Source organism: Tenrec ecaudatus, chromosome 12 (genome assembly GCF_050624435.1).
Source record: "Tenrec ecaudatus isolate mTenEca1 chromosome 12, mTenEca1.hap1, whole genome shotgun sequence".
NCBI lineage: Eukaryota > Metazoa > Chordata > Mammalia > Afrosoricida > Tenrecidae > Tenrec > Tenrec ecaudatus.
Window position 1 is genome coordinate 139,140,980 of NC_134541.1, and position 18,156 is coordinate 139,159,135.

The window sequence follows — 18,156 nt, forward strand, 5'->3', positions numbered from 1 at the left end:
TGGTGGGTTTGAACCGCCCAGTGTGTGGCCCCCAGCACTACCACCCCGGTCTTCCTCCGGCAGCAGCATCACCATTTGGGGAGGGAAGGAGAGTGCACGGAATATGACGAGCTGCTTCTCAGAGGCCCCTGGAGGCTCAGGGTGGCTCACCACAAGCTGCAAACCCCGCTCTCCAGCCTGGAGCCACAGCCCTGCCAGCTCACCTCCCTGCAGGGTGTACTCGGTCACAGCCCGGCTGAACACGCCCAGGCCCGCGCTGTTGTAGGCGGCCACCTGGATCTCGTACTGCGTCCAGATGATCAGGTCCCTCACCAGACAGTAGTTCACCTCTGGGCTGCTGATGTCCCTCTGCTGGTACTCCCCAGGGAGCCCGGCCAGGCGGTACCTGTGGCGACAAGATGTTTGGGGTGAGGGCAGGAAGTCAGGATCCTCAGGGGCTGGGCAGTAAGAGGCACAGAAGACTCACAGTGACCCCAGAGAACAGAGCAGAGCTGCCCTGTGAGGGTTTCCAAGGAGTATTGGTCAGCTAACTGCAAGGCCGGCAGTTCAAAGCCGTCCGCTGCTCTGCAGGAGAAAGATGAGGCTGTCTACTCCAGTAGACTGACGCCTCAGAAGGCCTGCAGAGGGCTGCCCCACGTCACCTTGAACCGGCAGCAGTGGGTTTGGTTGTTCTTTATGGAAGAGACCGCCCACCTTCCTCCTGCAGAGCAGCTTCCAGGTAGCCGCTGAGTGCTTAAGTAACGTGCCACCAGGCTGTTCTGGAACAATCGAAAAGCCCTGACTCGTAGCCACAGTAGGATGGAGCAGAAGCCCACAGGGGCAGTTCTACCCTGACCCAGAGGGCCACTAAGGGTCAGCCTCAACTCGATGGAAGGAGCCTTTGAATGTCCTTAAAGGATCGTGGTGAGGTCATGCCTGACCCACCACGTGCTGGGCTGCTCACTGTGAGGTCAGCAGGCTGTAACCCTCAGCCACACCATGGGAGAAAGAGGCGGTGGTCGGCTCCCGTAAAGAGTCACAGTCTCTGAAACCTGCGGGGCCAGTTCTGGACAGTGTTCTCTAGGGTGGCAGTGAGCTGGCCTCAACTGGACGGGGGTGAGAGGGTTTGGTTTTGAACTTTCCCCACAGCCCACCATCACGAGTGTGGTATGAGTCCTGGGGGCCGGTGCCGTGAGGGATGGGACCCAGCAGAGGATGGGGGAGGGACAGCTGGCGTCTCAATGGAGAAGAAGGTTGGAGGTGGGGGAGCTCCCCTCACTTCAGACTCCCAGGCCTCTGCCTGGGGCAGCGTTGAGCTCGATTCTCCTTCTTCCTGGTGGAGTTTGGGGGTGAGACGTCATCTCTGGGCCATTCTTCCTCCCTACCATCCTGGCGGCGGTGGAGGGCCAGACTCTGTTCCAAGGGGACTATGGAATACCAGGACTTGGAGGGGGCTCTGGGGCAGCCACCAACACCACCCACAAAAGGGGAGTGGAGATGGTGACACTCCCCTTGGAGCACATGGAGAAGTGGACATGGAGGGTGGGGAATATGCTAGAGTCCTCGTTTGGACAGCAGACCCTCTGGGTGGTGGACACACGCCTGCTGGGTCCTGCATGCGGGTTTCCGAGATGTGACTCTTTAAGGAAGCAGAGTCTCTTCTTGTTTCCTGAAGAGTGGCTGGGGGCTCTGAGCAGCTGACCTTGAAGTGAGCATGAATGTCTCACCTGTGTGCCTGCCCAGGCCAGTGTTTATGACAGGGCAGAACCAGGCAGGGCTTCACGTCTTGGGACTGGCTGAGATCCCAGAGTCTAAGGACAGGCAGGTAGGGTGGTCCCATCTGGTGCTGCCACCCAACTCTCAATGCAGCCATGGGTCCACTGTACTCACCGTGACCCTAGAGGACGGGGGGACTGTCCCTGTGGGTTTCCAAGGCTGTCATTCTTTACGTGAGTGTCTTAGTTACATCATCTGATGTCAACTTGAGACAATTCAGAGCGAAGGGCTGGCCTATCAATCAGGTGGCAGCTTGGTGACCTCCTTTGGAGTTGCTAAGGAGATAAATAGCTCGCTGGAGGCCAGACCCACACTCTCCTTGCAAGACATAGCCACATGGAGCTATGCTGATAGAGCCAGAGTCCTGGAGCTGGAGGAGCCACATGGAGACCTATACCAGCGATGAGATGATTCCACCACCACTGGATCCACAGGACTTTCCACCCACTGGCCTGTGATCTTCCTGCATTCTGTGTAATTGCATGTGGTGCGTGAGTCTGAAGAGGAATTTACAGACTGGTGTTGGAAATATGGACTAATATTGGACTTTTGGACTTGATCTGGACTGGGCTAGGGTGTTTTCTCAATGTACAATTGCTCTTTGATATAAAGTTCTCTGTTACACATATTTGAGTGTCTCTGGTTCACCTGGACTATGACAGGGAGTCAAAAGCCTCACCGTTCTCCTGGTGGTTTTGAACTACTGACCTTACAGTTAGTAACCCAATGTATAACCACACCACCATCAAGCCTCCATAACTGCCAGAGGGTGTCTAAGAAGGTCTCAGTGACTGAAGGTGGTGTTGGATGACAGCCTGCTCGCTGTGGGCCTGAGCTGCCCTGGAGATGACCTCAGCCGGCCCAGCGAGCTTTCTGCACAGAAGCAGGAACATATGTACAGGGGACAGTCCCTCTGCTCGCCTCCAAGAGGCACCGGCCGCCATTGTCAATATTCTATGCCTGCACACAAATTCCTGGCGAGTCCTGGTGGCTGAGACCACGAGGGTGATACATTTCTGTAGCCCTCTTCCCAGGGGGAGGGACTGCCGAACTGATCCCTGGCTCCTGCCCTTGGGAAACGTGTTCACAAACACACCCGGGCATGTTCTTGGCGGGTGCTCCGAGATGTTCCTGGCACAGTCCTCTGTGCATGGGCCTTCGGCCTTGGAAGACCGCCCCCCCCCATGGGTCTGGGGGAGCAGTGAACCAGTGCACCCTGATGTTCCCTGTGCTCCGGGAACATCAGGAGGATGTGATGCCGTCGCTCTGGGCCCACCACCTGGGTCCTGGGCTGGGTTCCAGGAAATTTTCTCTGGTCTATTCTGGCACGAGACTGAAGAAGACACAGAACAGTGCCGCGGGCTGAGGCTGCAGCCAGGAGCATGAGGTACCCTTGTGAAGGTCATCCTGGAATGGAGGGAGGCTCCACAGCCCTGGGCATTGTTCTGGAAGCTTCTACAGGAAACCAGAGCACAAGAGCCCGCAGGCCCCACCTGCCTCTGGGTTGCACACTGGGTCCCCTTGGGGAGTTTCGTTGAAGGGAGAAGGGTAGTTAGGGTGAAGGGACATGAGAGGGGCATGGGTGCTGCTCCCAGACTTCCTGGGACACCGCTGAGCTGGAGCTGCTGTGAGTCCTCAAGGCCCGGATCCCGTAGGAAGCAGGACCCATCCGCCTTGGTGGCCATGGCAGATGTGGGACGAAGCAGTAAATTGCAGGCGCTGAGGATCGAATGATGGTGGCGTGCTGCCCGGGACCCCAAGACACAGCGCAGACCTGACCCATTGGGGTTCCAAGGTGGTCATCTTTGCGGGTGTAGATGCTCAGGTCTTTCTTCCACGGAAACCATTGCTGGTGGGCTTGAACTGACGACCATCACTCAGTTCACCCACAGCCATCAAGTGGACTCTGACTCACAGGGTAGATGGCAGAACGGCCCCTGTGGGTTTCCCAAACGGTAACTCTTTATGGGAGCAGAAAGCCCCTTCTTTGCCCCAAGGGGCAGCTGGTGGTTTTGAACTGCTGACCTTGTGGTGAGTGGCCCAGTGCTTACCCATGATGCCCCGTTGTTGTTGTCAGGCATAACCACTCTGCCCCCAGGGCTCCTGGCATCGTGCCATCAAGAAAACCCCAGAGCAAGCCTGCCCACTGCTGTCCAGTCAGCCCGAGTCATCCTGCCCTAGAGGACAGCGCAGACCTGCCCAGGGCAGACCTGCCCCTGACGGTTTGTTTCCCAGATGGTCGATCATTATGGGAGCAGATGAAGATGGCCTCAACTCTCTCATTCGGAGAGCCTGGTGGGTTTGAACCAGCCACCTTTCCGTTAGTCACCTACCCCACCACCGGGCTCCCTGTAGATCAGTAGTTCTCAAGCTTCCTAACGCCACGGCTGTCATATAGTGCCTCATGTGATGGTGACCCCCCCCAGCCACAAAAATTTTGTTGCTACTTCATCACTGTATTTTTGCTACTGTTATGAATCAGGCGACCCTGACCCCCAAAGGGGCCATGACCTACAGGTTGAGAACCACTGCTGTAGATGAGCTATCTTTAAAATGGCAACCAGAACGTGAGTGTGCCGTGTCCCCAGCCTCGTGGGTCCATCAGGAGAAATTCCATCGCAATCCTTCAAAATGGTTAGATGTTTCCCTGCTACTTCTCTCAGCAGAACAGCACAACCATCACCGAACCAGACCAAGCCCGTTGCGACGCGCAGGGACCCTCCAGGACGGGGCGGAACTGCACCCTGCTGGTTTCCGAGGCTGGAACTCTCTGGAAGCCCCGTCTCTCTCCTGCCACCATCACGTCAGTGTGCTTTTAATATTAGCAGCCATTTCGTTCAAGGTGAGAGTCTCTCAAGCAGAGCCACGGCCGGTGCTGCTTCCTCCACAGGTGGACACTTGGCCCCGCCCCGACCCCACAGGAAGCAGGAAGACCACCCACTGGGCCCCAGGGGTTGCTTGGGGCCTGCGCGTGGGTGTCTGGGCAGCCCTGTGTTTAAGAAGATACCAGATGATATTCTATAATCTCAGGTGGTGGGAGTGTTTCCTGGGCTCCTGTCGGCTTTCTGATCCCCCGGAGACGTGAGGGGAGCCGGTGACACTGAACAAGGCGTCCCCACAGCCACAGCTGGCTGGTCATTCCATCGGATTCTTCATCACGGTGGACACCGCTGTACTGAATGAAGGAGCCCAGGAGGCGCAGGGGCTTCACGTTGGGCTGCTGACTGCAAGGTCAGCAGTTTGAAACCACCATGAGGGAGAAAGGCAGGGCTTTCTACTCCTGGGACGAGCTAGTCTCGGGAACGCGGAGGGGCAGGTCTACCCTGGCCTGGAGGCCGGCTGAGGTCCGTGAGTTGGGTCCTGAGTACAGAGCCTGGTGGCGCAGTGAAGGAACGCGTGGCTGCAAACGGGAGGAAGCTCGTGGTTTGGACTCACTAGTGGCTCCTCTGTAAGGCCTGGGAGCTGCTCCTGACCAGCTGCAGCAAGGAGACCCCACAGGTCAGCTCTGCCCTGTGCCCTGGTCCTCACGAGTCAGGACGGACTCAGCCAGGACCTCCACAAGGTTGGAGTCCCTGGGAGGTGTCACTGACTCACACACTTGACCCCTCATTGAAAGACGGGCGGGGTTCAAGCCCACCCAGAGTGCCTAGGGAGAAAGGCCTGGCGATTTGCTTCCCTGAAAATGGCCACTGAGCGTGCAGTTCCACTCTGACTCTCACAGGGCCACCAGTTCTTGACCCCTCAGGTGTTTCTGATGATGAACACAGGGACAAGTGTGGGGGCCGGACCTCGAGGGACGGGCTGTGTTTTCCTGAGACATGTGGGAGGTCGCCTTTGGCAGGCTGCCTGTCATCTGACCATTTCCCACCATGTGTTTTTGTGGACACTGTTGGAGCTGTCCTTCAATGGAAGGTGCCGGTGTTCTTAGGTTTTGCTGTACAAACAAACCAGCTCACCGCCATCAAGCCGATTTCCACTCCCTAGACCCTGTAGGGTGGGGTTTCTGAGTCTCGGGAGCAGACAGCCTCGTCTTTCTCCCACGGAGTGGAGGGTGGGTTCCACGTGCTGACTCTGTGGGTTGCGGCTCATTGCCTAACCCACTGGGCCACAGGAGGCCTTCCTGCGTGAGTGTCTGGAGGAATGGAGATAGAATGGGAAGACTTACATTGCAGGGCCTCTTCTGCCCAAACGTGGCCCTGGAAGCCAGCCGGCTGTGGGCGCTGCCTACTATAGCCTGGAGGGAAGCCCTGGTGGGGACGTGTTGGGCCGCAAACCGGCAGGTCAGCAGTTTGAAACCATCAGCCACTCTGAGGGAGAACAGTGAGGCTGCTTCCGGTCCCCATGATGATGGGCAGTCTCTGAAGCCCACGGGGGGTGGGGGGGCAGGGGGGGTCCTATGGGGTCTCTATGAGCTGCAACAGACTCAGGGGCAGGGAGTTTGGTTTGGGGTTTTATAGGGTCCCTGGTGGTGCAGTAGTCATGCTCCGGGCTGCTAACACAAGGTCAGCAGTTCAAAACCACCAGCCACCCTGTAGGAAAGAGATGAGCCCTTCTACTCCTGTAAAGAGTTACAGTCTCAGGAACCCACAGGGACAGTTCTCCTTTGCCCTGTCGGGCTGCAGTTGAGTTGGGGTCAACTGGACAGCACTAAGTTCAGTTGGGTTAGGCTTCCTACTCTGCCACAGTCCCCACATCCCCTAAGGACCCGAGGGAACCCCTGCCCGGATTCCCTCCCTCCCTGGACACCCTTGAGCTGGAGAGTGGGTGAAGCGGATGTCGGTCCAGAGTGGCCGGCCAGGGACTTGCCTGAGGATGTATCCTCTCAGCACCCCGTTGTGTTCTGTCTCGGGGGGTGGCTGCCACTGCACCATGATGGACTGGTTCGTCCGCCCGCTGGCCACAATGTTCTTCGGCGGAGCGCTGGGTGGCTCTTCCGGCAGCATCAGCCTACCAATCAGAGATGAGGGTGAGAGAGAGGTCCTTCCCCACCCCCACCCCCACCCCCACATCCCTGCCTTCTCCCTGAGACCGTGGGTCCATGGACATCAGTGGAGGTGAGAACAGCCAGGCAGGTGGCTGATCTGAGTGGAGAGTCAGTGAATGAAGCTCTAAGGATGTAGGTGGGAGGTGTGGGAGGGGGGTTCCTCTGGGTCGTCCACAGCCCCTGTGTCCTCTGAAATGATGGTGGGGCTGGGACGGGAAGCTCTAGAGTGCCCTGCCTGCGCCTCCTGCTCTGGTCCTTTCTAACACAACCGCCTGGCCCCCAAGGCTGTGCCACACACGCTCACTGGAGCTGTGGCTGGCAAAGGGGAGTGCGGGAGGGCAAGGGGTTGCAATGGAGCTGGTAAAACATGTTGGCCTCAGGCGCTGGGGTGGGTGAGCAGAAAGCGGGAAGGTGGGGGGCTCTTGATCCCCTTCCAGGGATCACACCCCACTCCTTGGGCTTTGCTGGCAACGATGATGGCACAGTCCTCTGCCCGCTGGCATGCATGTGAGGTGAAGGCCCAGCAAACGAGTCTCCTGTGCTGCTGGGACGATTTGTGCAGCATGCTGGAGGTCAGTACAGGACACCGCAGGGCCGGGCCACCCTGCCCTGGGCTACCCTGTCTATCTCGGGGACCTGGTCTTTTCTGGTGGATGACCGAGTGGACCCATTTCCCTGGACATGTGCTTTCAGACTAAGACCCTGGGTGGCGGGGCTCTCTCCTGAGGTACCTGCTGGTCTCGGCGCTGTACTGGCCCTTGCCCACTTGATTGACTGCACACACTCGGAACTGGTAGGTGCGGGCCGGGGTCAGGCCGCTCACAGTGACTGCTGTCTTCTCGGGGCCAACGTTGGACAGGTGGACTTTCCACGGAGAGTCTGGGGGGAGAAGCAGGACAAAGCCAAGGCCGTGTGGGCACAGAGCCCAGGCACGAGGGCAACCCAGGCTTTCTGGAGCCCTGGAGGCTGGGCGGGACCACTGCCCTGAGACCATCTTGAGACCTGAAGCCGAAGTGTCCTCGGAACTCTTGCGAAAACCAAACACCAGCTCAGCCAAATTAGAGAAAGGAGTCTACCTTGGGCACATCAAGCTTCAGCGGGAAGGTGGGTGGTTTGAATCTCCAGGCAGCCCCACAGGAGAAAAGATGAGGCTGGCTGTTTCTGTAAAGATTTCTGGCCCCGGGACCCCCGTGTGTGAGGCAGTTCTACTCTGCTCTACGGTGCCGAATGATGGGATGGTGGTGGGGCCTTTCGCCACTTGTGTATTTACAGGACATCCAAAGACGTCCTGGTGCTACGGAGAGGTTACGAGTGGGTAACTGGGAACCAACAAGTCAGCTGTTGGAACCCACCAGCCGCTCAACTGGATGAAGATGAATCTCTGCTCCCGTAAAGACGGACAGTCTCAGGATCCCGCAGAGGCAGGTCTGCACGGCCTTACAGGGCCAGCGTGGACTTGATGGCAGTGAGTTTGACGATTTGTTGGTGTTCTGACAAAAGATCGGGAAGGGCTCTGGTGGTGTCATGCGTTAGGAATTGGGCTGATAAGTGCCAGGTCTGTGGTTCGAACCCACTAGCCACTCAATGGGGGAAAGATGAGGCTGGCTGCTCCCGTAAAGAAGAGCGTCTCAGAAACCCTCCGTAGGGCGTGATGACGAGAGGGAACTGACCGGATGGCAGAGGGTAAGTGGGCTACGGGCCCAGGACCCACAGGCACTGGGAGACCTGGCAGGACGCAGCGTGGGCAGTGAGTCTGCATTCACGCAGGAGGGCCAATGTGGAAGAGGAAGGTTAGGGTGCTGGCCCAACTGGAAGATCATCACCCGTGCCGCAGGAGACCTAGTAGAGCTGGCGCTGTGTTCTGCCAACACCAGCAACGGACTCTTGGTTGGCTGGTTCAAGGCGCCTTCTCATGTGGGGTTTCACTGGCAACGCCAGGAGGTTGAGCTCGTGAGTCCATCCAACAGACTTGGAAAATGGCAGTCAGGGCCAGTGGCAAGGGGTTCTGGGCTTGCCTCTTCATCCCCCACTCCCTCTTCCCTACGCTGCCTTCAGCAGACCCAGAGCAATGGTTTTGTTGGGCTCCCACAGGGCAGTATCAACCGAACCAATACCTTCCTGGTTCCTCTGCTCTGACGGTGACCCCATGCACGTGTGTCAGAGTGCCTGGTGCCCTCTGGCATCTCCCGTGGCTGGCTCTTTGAGGGTGGATCTCCAGCCCTTCCTTGTGCTGTGTCTCTGCTACTGAGCCTGCTAATCCAAACCCAAACTCTGCCATCGAGTCGGTGCAACCTTGTGGCACAGGGTAGAACCGCCCCTGTGGGTTTCTGGGACTTTCACTCTTTATGGGAACAGCAAGCCTCCTTTTCTCCCAAGGAGCAGCTGGTGGTTTCGAACAGCTCACCTGGTGGTTAGCAGCCCCAGTGCTCAATACACCTCCTCCAACTCCAGAGTAGCATGGCAGAGGGGAAACTTTTCTGGCCGCCCCAGGCTGGGCAAATTGCCTATCTAACTCCCAGGCAAGGGACGTTGCACCTGCTGCCGACTGATAAATAAAAACTATATTCATTAACATTTTAATCAAAGAGGCAGGGAGCGTGAGGAAGGCAGATGTGCCAGGCTCCACAGCCCGTCTGCCTGGCAGCCCTGTTCGCTGCGGCTGCACGGGCGCCGTCTGGGTAGACTTGCTCTCTCCGCGCGGCTTCCCAGCAGGTGTGGAAGACTGACTGCACCTGTCAGCCAAGCCCAGTCCTGACTGTGAGGCCCCGGGCAGTTCCACTGGGGAGCCCCGCCGGGCATCCTTGTTGTTGCTGTTTCCCAGTTTGTGCAAGTGTTTCTGTCAGTCCCCGGCTTTCCTTGAAGGACCCCTGGAAGGGCAGGGCCTGGCCGTGGTGTTGCCCCTCTTGTCTCCACTGCCAGCTCTGGATGTATCAGAATCTCCAGGATGGGCTGGCCGCCTTTCCAAGTGAGAGATATGGGAGCGGGATCTTGAGGGAAATCAAATCTTGGGAGGTCTTCTGATCTGACCTTGGCCACTGAGTCAGTGACCCTGTAGGGCATGGGGAACTGCACAGCGGCCCCAAACTCACTGCCATCGAGTCGAAGCCGGCTCATAGGGAGCCCATAGGACAGGGTAGAGGTGCCTCTCGGTTTATGAGACTGTAACTCTTTAAGGGAGTAGACAGTCTTATGTTTCTATCTCCGAGTGGCTGGTGGTTTCAAACTGCTGACCTTGAAGTCATGAGTCCAACTCGTAACCACGACATCACCAGAATTGGCCCTTGGGGTGTACCAAACAAAACAGACATGGCACAACTCCCACGGAGTTCAGCTCAGGGGGAGATTCCAGGCTGTCAGTCATTATAGAAGTAAAAGCTTCCTCTCGCTCCCAAGGAGCGGCTTAGTTTCAAACTGTGAACCTTGGGGATCACGGCCCGATGTGTAACCACTGCACCACCAGGGCTCGTCTCATCAGATGTGCCAGAGCTGGGTGACCAGTAACCCCAAGTGATCCTGTCTGGCTTTAATGAAGGTTCCTCTGCTTCGTAGCGAGACTTTCTGAGGCACCTCCTACCTCTCTCCTCTGCCCAAAGACCAAGGCTGGCCTCCTGGCCCAGCCACTCTGTTGGGTTCTGAACCTCAGCACCCTCACCGTGGTCTCCTTGTCTCAGGGTGATGGCCGTGCTGCCCCCCAGAGCCGAGTCTGTGGGCTGTCCTCTTTGTGAGCACTCAGGTGCTGGCAGAAGGATGTGAGCTGCCTGAGTGCATGGTTGTAGCCAGCACACCCTCCTGGGAGTGGCCCTGTTACCAGTGAAGTGCCGGCTCACTCAACCAAAGGTTGGCAGTTCAAACCCACCCTGCAGTTCTGTGGAGGAAAGTCTGGGCGGTCCCCTCCTGCAGAGACTGCTACCAGGACAGGCCTGCACCTGTGGCCTGCAGGCTGGTCAGAGGACAGGGCACGCCCACGACAGTGGGTTAGGCTGGGTGGCTGGTTTTTACTGGGGTGCATGGTACAAACAGCTCTGGTGCTCAGCTGCCAAGCAGAAGATTGGCTGTCCGAGCCCACCCAGAGACCCTCAGAAGAAAGAGCCACCCCCAGACCTTGAGGAGCAGGCAGTGAGGACCCTGAGGAGGATCCCCTGCTCTGATGCACAGGCGCGGTCACCGTGAGGGGGGCTGTATGAGAGCTTATATTCTGAGCACCAGGAGCCCTGGCAATGCAGTGGGTTACATGTTTGCCTGCTAATTATAAGGTCGACAGTTCAAAACCGCCAGGAGCTTCAAGGAAGAGAGATGAGGCTTTCTACTCCCATCATGCAGTCCTGTCTCTGAATCCCACAGGGGCGGTTCTACCCAGCCTGTTGGGTCACTATGAGTCAGCATCGGTGCGATCTCAGTGAGTTTTGGGTGAGGTTGTCAGGAAGGCGCTTTGAGTCTTCCTGTGGATTCCGTTGTGAGTGTGTGCATTGTATGTGCGCCTGTGTGTGTTCACGCTCACTCCTATGTCTGCAGTGCAGTGCAGCTGTAAGATGGGCTGTCGGGTGGGAGCTGGTTGGGGGGCCGGTCTCTGCAATCTCCTCTGCTCTGGAGGGTGGGGTGCCTTTGCTGCGGCTGGCCCCAAGTCTCTGGGGGTTTGGGGTGGGTGTCAGCTGAGAGCTAGTGCTGCCATGGGCACAAACAACCTGCAGGGAGCCCCGTTGTTGTTGTTCCCAGGCTCACACCAGCTCCAGAGGGAGTCTGGCCAGGGAGGGGGGCTCCCAGCGTGTGGACAGTCCAGGGACCCTGAGTTCTGCCCCCCTCTTCATCAGCCCTTCCCAAAGGCCCTGGCGGGAACCTTTCCACTTTGTATCATTTTGCAACCTCGAAGGCCGGCCAGCACGCTCCTTCCGGCCAGCACGCTCCTTAGAGGGCGGAAGGTGAGACTGTCTCACGTAGCACATTCGACATGTCAGGAGCGAGCAGTCCCTGGAGAGGGACTTCAGCATGCTTGGCAACGTCGAGGGGGGCTCCTAACTGTGGTGATGGGCACAGTGGCTGCCACAAGAGGCTCAGATACAGGACGGACGGCGAGGACGGCGCAGGAGCGGGTGGGGGTTGTTCCTGTACGCGGGTCGCTGCGAGTCAGGGCCTGCTCCCGGGCACGGAGCCACAACATGAAGCATCGTGTCACTGACAGAGCTCCCCGACCACACTGCTTCTTGGTCTTAAAACTAATCTGAGCCTAAGAACTAAACACTGGGAAATAAAGACTACTGCAGGGCAGAGAGAGAGAGAGATCCAAGAAACAGAACAAGCTTAAGTCCATAACGCAGTCGATACTGTAACAATTCTCAGGCCTTTTAAACGACTTTGTGTGAACAAGGAGGGCAAGACAAAAAGCCTTGTTACAAATAAACTCACAGAAATCTCTGTTGAGCAAAATAAAAAGAAGCCAACATAGGAAGCAGTTGCCTCTCAACAGGCCCCAGCTGGTTGGCCGCCTCCATCTCCAACCACCCTGTACTTCTGAGCCCTCAGGTCCCCACAGCAGGTGGGGGGCCCTTCCTCTTTCCTAAGCGCCTTTGGGAATAAAAGAACTCTGAGGGCCACGACCAGGGCTCTGGGGCCGAAGGGGTGTGGTTTCCTCAGCCTTCCCCTGGGACAGCCCTGGGCAGCCTCAGGGAATGATGGGGAAGAATCCCTCAGGGCCACTTCCCTGGACCTCTTTCTTGAAGTTCTCATGATCTGGAGAACTCTTCCTAAGAGCCCCCACGATCGTCCCCTGGAGAGAAATCCATCAATCCGCCCCCACCCCCTCAGAAACATCACCATCACCCTCCGAGCTAGACCCCAGCCTTGAATTTCACTGGTCCAGTAGGTCCCCTGGGAGGCCGCTGTCTTGACTGGACATCTTTTTATGAAAGGCATCCTGCTGAGAACAAGGCAGCTAGATCAGTGGGCGAGCCTGTCGGCAGCACCCACAGATCCCCCGTGTGTCTGCAGCACCCACAGATCCCCCGTGTGTCTGCAGCACCCACAGATCCCCCATGTGTCTGCAGCACCCACAGATCCCCCGTGTCTGCAGCGCCCACAGATCCCCCGTGTGTCTGCAGCGCCCACAGATCCCCCGTGTGTCTGCAGCGCCCACAGATCCCCCGTGTGTCTGCAGCGCCCACAGATCCCCCGTGTGTCTGCAGCGCCCACAGATCCCCCGTGTGTCTGCAGCGCCCACAGATCCCCCGTGTGTCTGCAGCGCCCACAGATCCCCCGTGTGTCTGCAGCGCCCACAGATCCCCCGTGTGTCTGCAGCACCCACAGATCCCCCGTGTGTCTGCAGCACCCACAGATCCCCCGTGTGTCTGTAGCACCCACAGATCCCCCGTGTGTCTGCAGCACCCACAGATCCCCCGTGTGTCTGCAGCACCCACAGATCCCCCATGTGTCTGCAGCACCCACAGATCCCCCGTGTGTCTGCAGCACCCACAGATCCCCCGTGTGTCTGCAGCACCCACAGATCCCCCGTGTGTCTGCAGCACCCACAGATCGCCCGTGTGTCTGTAGTGCCCACAGATCCCCCGTGTGTCTGTAGTGCCCACAGATCCCTGTGTGGGCTGAAATCCACTCATGCACATGTGACCTGGAACCCCCCCCCGTAGCAGGACTTTTTGACTCACCCCTGTTTTTTCAAGTTTGTATATTTCTCTTCCAACCTACCCATCAGTGTCCATGAAAGCAAGTGGTTGAAATTAGTCTGGTGGCATGAAGATCATCTTCCTCCCTCCATATCCCAAGCCTTGTAAGTGACTGGGGTCCCGTGATCAGAGGCAGACCCTTATGACCAATCGCTCCAACGCAGCCGTGGGTGACCAGCTGAAAGAGTGTCCAGTCCAGGCCCCTGGTCCACCTGCAGGCAGGAGTCTGCAGCCGCGGGACCAGCACCCCCCCACACCCCCCACCCCCTACGCTCACAAGAAGGTTCTCTTGGCTTATTCACAGCCCCTGCGGACATTCAAAGAGCTGCGTGGACAATAACTACCTCCAGCCTCCCTGCAGGAATCCTGTTCAAAGTGATTAAAGAGATGAAAGGAACATATGTTTAACGGAACAATAGAGCTCTAGGCTGTCAGGAGGTCTTTAGAAGGGGCCACATGTTGGAGAGACGGCTGTGAAGCCCCTGCCGTGGGTGTGAATCCACCGTGGCCTCCCTGTGGGTGGTGATGATCGCCTGTGAAAGCCAGTTGGTTCTGACTCATGGCAGGGAAGAACTGCCCCCCAGGGGTTCTTAGACCACTGAGTCTTTGTCTGGACGAGGGACTAGGTGGGTTTGAATTGCCGACCTCACAGTGAGCAGCTAAGCACTGAACTATCATGCCACCAGCGCCCCTCCATCACAGCCTATTGTTGTGAGATGCCAGGGAGTCAGCTCCAGTTCACAGCTGGCCCGTGCAGAACTGAAGGGGATGCTGCCCGCTCCTGCGCCTGCCTCACAGGGCCGGGGATGCTGGGGCCGGTGGCTGCAGTCACTGCGGCGGCCCATCTCCTTCCAGGAGAAGCATTCAGCATCTCTGCCCTGAGGAGCCCTGGTGGAGTGGTGGTTACGAGTTGGCTGCTCACCACAAGGTCAGCAGTTCAAAAGCAACATTGGCTCCTTGGAGAAAGCACCCAGGGGCAGTTCCACTCTGTCCTATAGAGTTGCTGTGGGCCAGACCCAACAGGACACGAGGGCCCAGGCAATACCCTGAGCAAATCCAGACACACGATTGAAAGAGAATGTGAGTCTGCGACTGGGGGGGGGGGGCGGAATCCATGAACATTTCAGTGCATCGTGTCAAACAGGGAGGGAGATATTTCCTGTCTCCTGGATGATGGGGCTGGATGCTGAATCAGCACAGCACCGTGCAGAATTACAATGTGGAGGATTGTGTTCCGCATTGGGCTGCTAACCACAAGGCCAGCAGTTTGAGATCAGCAGCCACTCCGTGGAGGAAGGATGAGGCTTTCTACTCCGGTAAAGAGTTACAGTCTTAGAAACCCATTTGGCAGTCCTATCCGGTCCTGTTGGGTCACTGTGAGTTGGAATTGACTCAACGGCAGTGAATTGGTGCTAGCACTAAGCTCTTCAATATGGCAGCAGCAATGCATTGAACCAAACTAGGGTCCTTTTAGCTCAGGTGACTGGGTAGAGGGCTCCCTGGGGAGCTGGCTCTTCTGTCTGAAGACACAGTGTCCTCTCAAGGGCTACAGCCCAGATTGCGATCAGTTGGCTGGCAGTATCCCATGCCAGGTGGCAACACCAATGTCCTTTTGGGGGACAAAGTTCTGCTGGGTCCTGGGTGGACGCACCATCAATGGCAACACTCCACCCCACCCTTCCCTGCTTTCTCACTGAGTACTCTAAGACCCAGCCCATTCTCTATGGTCCAGTGGTTGACCTGGTCAAGGCTGACTGCCCAGCTCCCTTCCCTACTTAGCTCACACCTGCTGAGCTGTCCTGATTCATGTTTCCTGCACGTCACGGTCCTGACCAGTGCAAGCCACTTGAGCTCCCACCCTGCACAAGCTGCCCAGCTCCCATGGAGACTCTGGGTGTCCACACCCATTGCTGCTCCCAGATTGGTAGCCAGCTGCGTCTGCCCATGCAGACACAATGAACACAGCACCTTGGGCATCTTAAGTGATCAATGAGGACTGCGGAGTGACGAACCAGTCAGCTTGACATCACTGTGGTCTGTTCCCAGAGCAACAGGGAAGGAAAAAAAGAAACCAACAATTCTAAATCCCCAGGAGCCTTGCTACCTAACTCACCGCCCTGCACTTCCGAGTGTGTCTACACAATAATACATCTGGACATAATACATGCCTGTGTGTGTGTGTGTGTGTGGCCATCAAGAGATAAATGTACATACGAGGGGAGGAGGGGCACTCTAAAAAGTTCATTGGGGGGGGGAACCCCCCAAAACTCTGTTGTATTTTCCGTGAACTTTCTGAAGTCCCCTCCCCCGAGCCGCCCACGTTGAAAGAGGTCTTCAAGAGATTTGGAAGGGAAGACAGGGCACAAGGGGAATGGTGAAAACGAAAGCTCATAAGTAAAAAGATCCAAAGCCATTGGGGGGGGGGGCGCAGACAGAGAGGAGGCCCCCAGTCCTGGCAGTGATGCCGGTCTTTGAGCCAAATACGCAGAGTAATGCTGAGTTTCCTGGCAGCAGTGGGAAGAGCAGACGACAGATCCATTCACAGAAGCCCGAGTCCCCTATTGACAATGAGTCTGAAGAGCCATCGTTCAGTGGAGTGTGTTGCATGGAGAGAAGGGGAGCTTGGCAAAGGGTGCCCCAATGTTCTTCCAGGTCATTAGAAGAGATGGAGGTGTGGCGTGGACTCTTGATGGATACAATTGAACGTTTCTCCCAGAGTTAAGAGAAAGGGAGTTGGTGCCAAGGGTGAGGCTTGAAAGTTTCCGGTCATGGAGGGGTGACCTAGAGCCCCAGGCTTCTGGAACTCACAACAGACCCGCTAACCTACAAAGGGCGCGTTCAGATGTTCTCCAAGTGGAATATTAGGTTTCCAAGTGGAGAACTCCATCATTCCGAGACCCGTCGGCTGAGAACAGAAGGAACAGGTGGTGCCCGCCATGGCCACTAAAGCTTCTACCCAACAGTCTAGTGCAGACGCTCATCTAAAGGGGGATGGTGGAACGGGGGACTTCACATTCTCAGGGAATCCTTTTGGAAATCACTGAGGCTGGACGACCTTCTGAATGTGCAGCCCCGAGGTAATGACGCACGCTGGACACATCTCGAGCATGACCACATGGGGAGACAGAGACACAAAGGCGCAGGGGCTCTTGGGAAGATGGCACCCGTAGACTTGGCTCCACTGTCTCGCAAGCTCAATAGAGCCTTGGCAAACAAACTCACATGGTTTATCTTTGAGGGCACAGGCCAAAGGCTGCCCTATCCGACTTAGTCCTCAGCCTCTTTATTCTGTGGTATGGTGGGTTCTTTGTCAGTAAGCCATCAAGTGCCCTGGGCCATCTCCACAGGAGCCCCCAGGCTCCTCACCAGTTTCCCAACTGCTCAGACACAGAGCAGATTCCTGCTCACCAGCCTGCCCAGTCTGGCTTCTCTATTGTGTCTCCTTCCTTTTGAGCTTGCAGTTGCAGAAGGGGCTTTTTAAAGAAAGCACCCCACTGCACAGAGAGGGTACCTCCCAGTGCCTGTAGAAGTCACACGGCGTCTCCTGCCTGAGCAGTTTCACAGAGCCCTGGGCAGGTCCTTGTGTGAGGAAGGCATGGCCTAGGGACAGGTGTGGGCAGGTGCCGGCCTCACTGCCCAGTCAGCCTTGCAGGCACTGTGGTTTGGAGGAGACTGGCATCTCACCAGCCTGCAGGAGGTGTCCAAGCTGCCAGATGGGCAAACGAATGGATGGGGCTGCCCAGTACTGTCCCCTCGCATAGCGCGGCCAGATGCAATTCTCCTCTCAGCATACTTGCTGCGCAGCTGCTCTTTCGGCGGTAGTTAGCCAGCGTGTCCTGCTGCTTCTTCAGGACACTCATTCCTAATAAAGATGCTGGCTGGACCATTGGCTAGAAGACAGTGTGGGCCTCCCAGTGGCTCTGGGAGAGGGCGATGCAGCCGGCTAAGCACCAGCAGCACAGACATCAGAGTACAGGTCACAGCCTGACCTCTTCTATCACGCCCCCGCCCCCCCCACCCTACCCCCCCCCCCCCCCGCTCCGCCTCATCTCATCCACCTGCCCTACCTAGCCATCTATCATCTCTGTCGGTTATCTATCTACTCTGGCATCTACCAATCTAATCTAAGCCCATCCACCGATTTAATCTACCTGCCCATCCATCTATCCATTATCTAGCTTACCTGTCATCTATGTATTCAGTGAAAAAGAGGAAGGCCTTCGAGGAGATGGATTGATCGATTGTGTGGATGGTGCAGGCAGGGCAGTGCTTCCCTCTGCTGTGTGCACAGTCACTATGGGTTAGGGCCTCCATGATGGTACCGAACAACATCGATTTCATCTAACTTATCTACCCTCTGTCTGTCACCAATCTAGTTTAACCTCATCTACTGATTTCATCCACCAACCTATCCATTTGTCCATTATGTGTTTTAGCTATCATCTACCTATGTAATCTACCTATCTCCACACATGTATCCATTTATTATCTATCATCTACATATCGAGTTTAATCCGATCTAACCTACCTAAGGGCTGTCATATCTAATCTATTATCTGACTGTTATCTGCTATTGTCTTCCTGCTAAAGGGATCTTTCCAGCTGCTCATTTTTATCGTTCACTGGATGAGGGAGCGATCCAGTCAACAGCTCACGCTGCACTGCAGTCCTGAAATGTCACATTACTTATCCTACTTCCTCCGTTTCCATTTCTCTTTCTTCCTAACTCTTCTGTCCTCTGTCCTT

At 56.7% G+C, this 18,156-nt stretch overlaps 1 protein-coding gene across 1 annotated transcript in view; it reads right to left on the bottom strand.

Moving 5' to 3' along the window:
• SDK1 (sidekick cell adhesion molecule 1) overlaps nt 1-18,156 on the bottom strand; it is a 504,911-nt gene that overhangs the window by 136,014 nt on the left and 350,741 nt on the right. The window contains exons 15-17 of the mRNA XM_075528195.1: nt 7,471-7,618; nt 6,562-6,702; nt 204-385 (exon numbers count right to left, since the gene is read on the bottom strand). Of these exons, the coding sequence (XP_075384310.1) occupies nt 204-385; nt 6,562-6,702; nt 7,471-7,618 (471 nt within the window). The remainder of the gene's footprint in view (nt 1-203; nt 386-6,561; nt 6,703-7,470; nt 7,619-18,156) is intronic.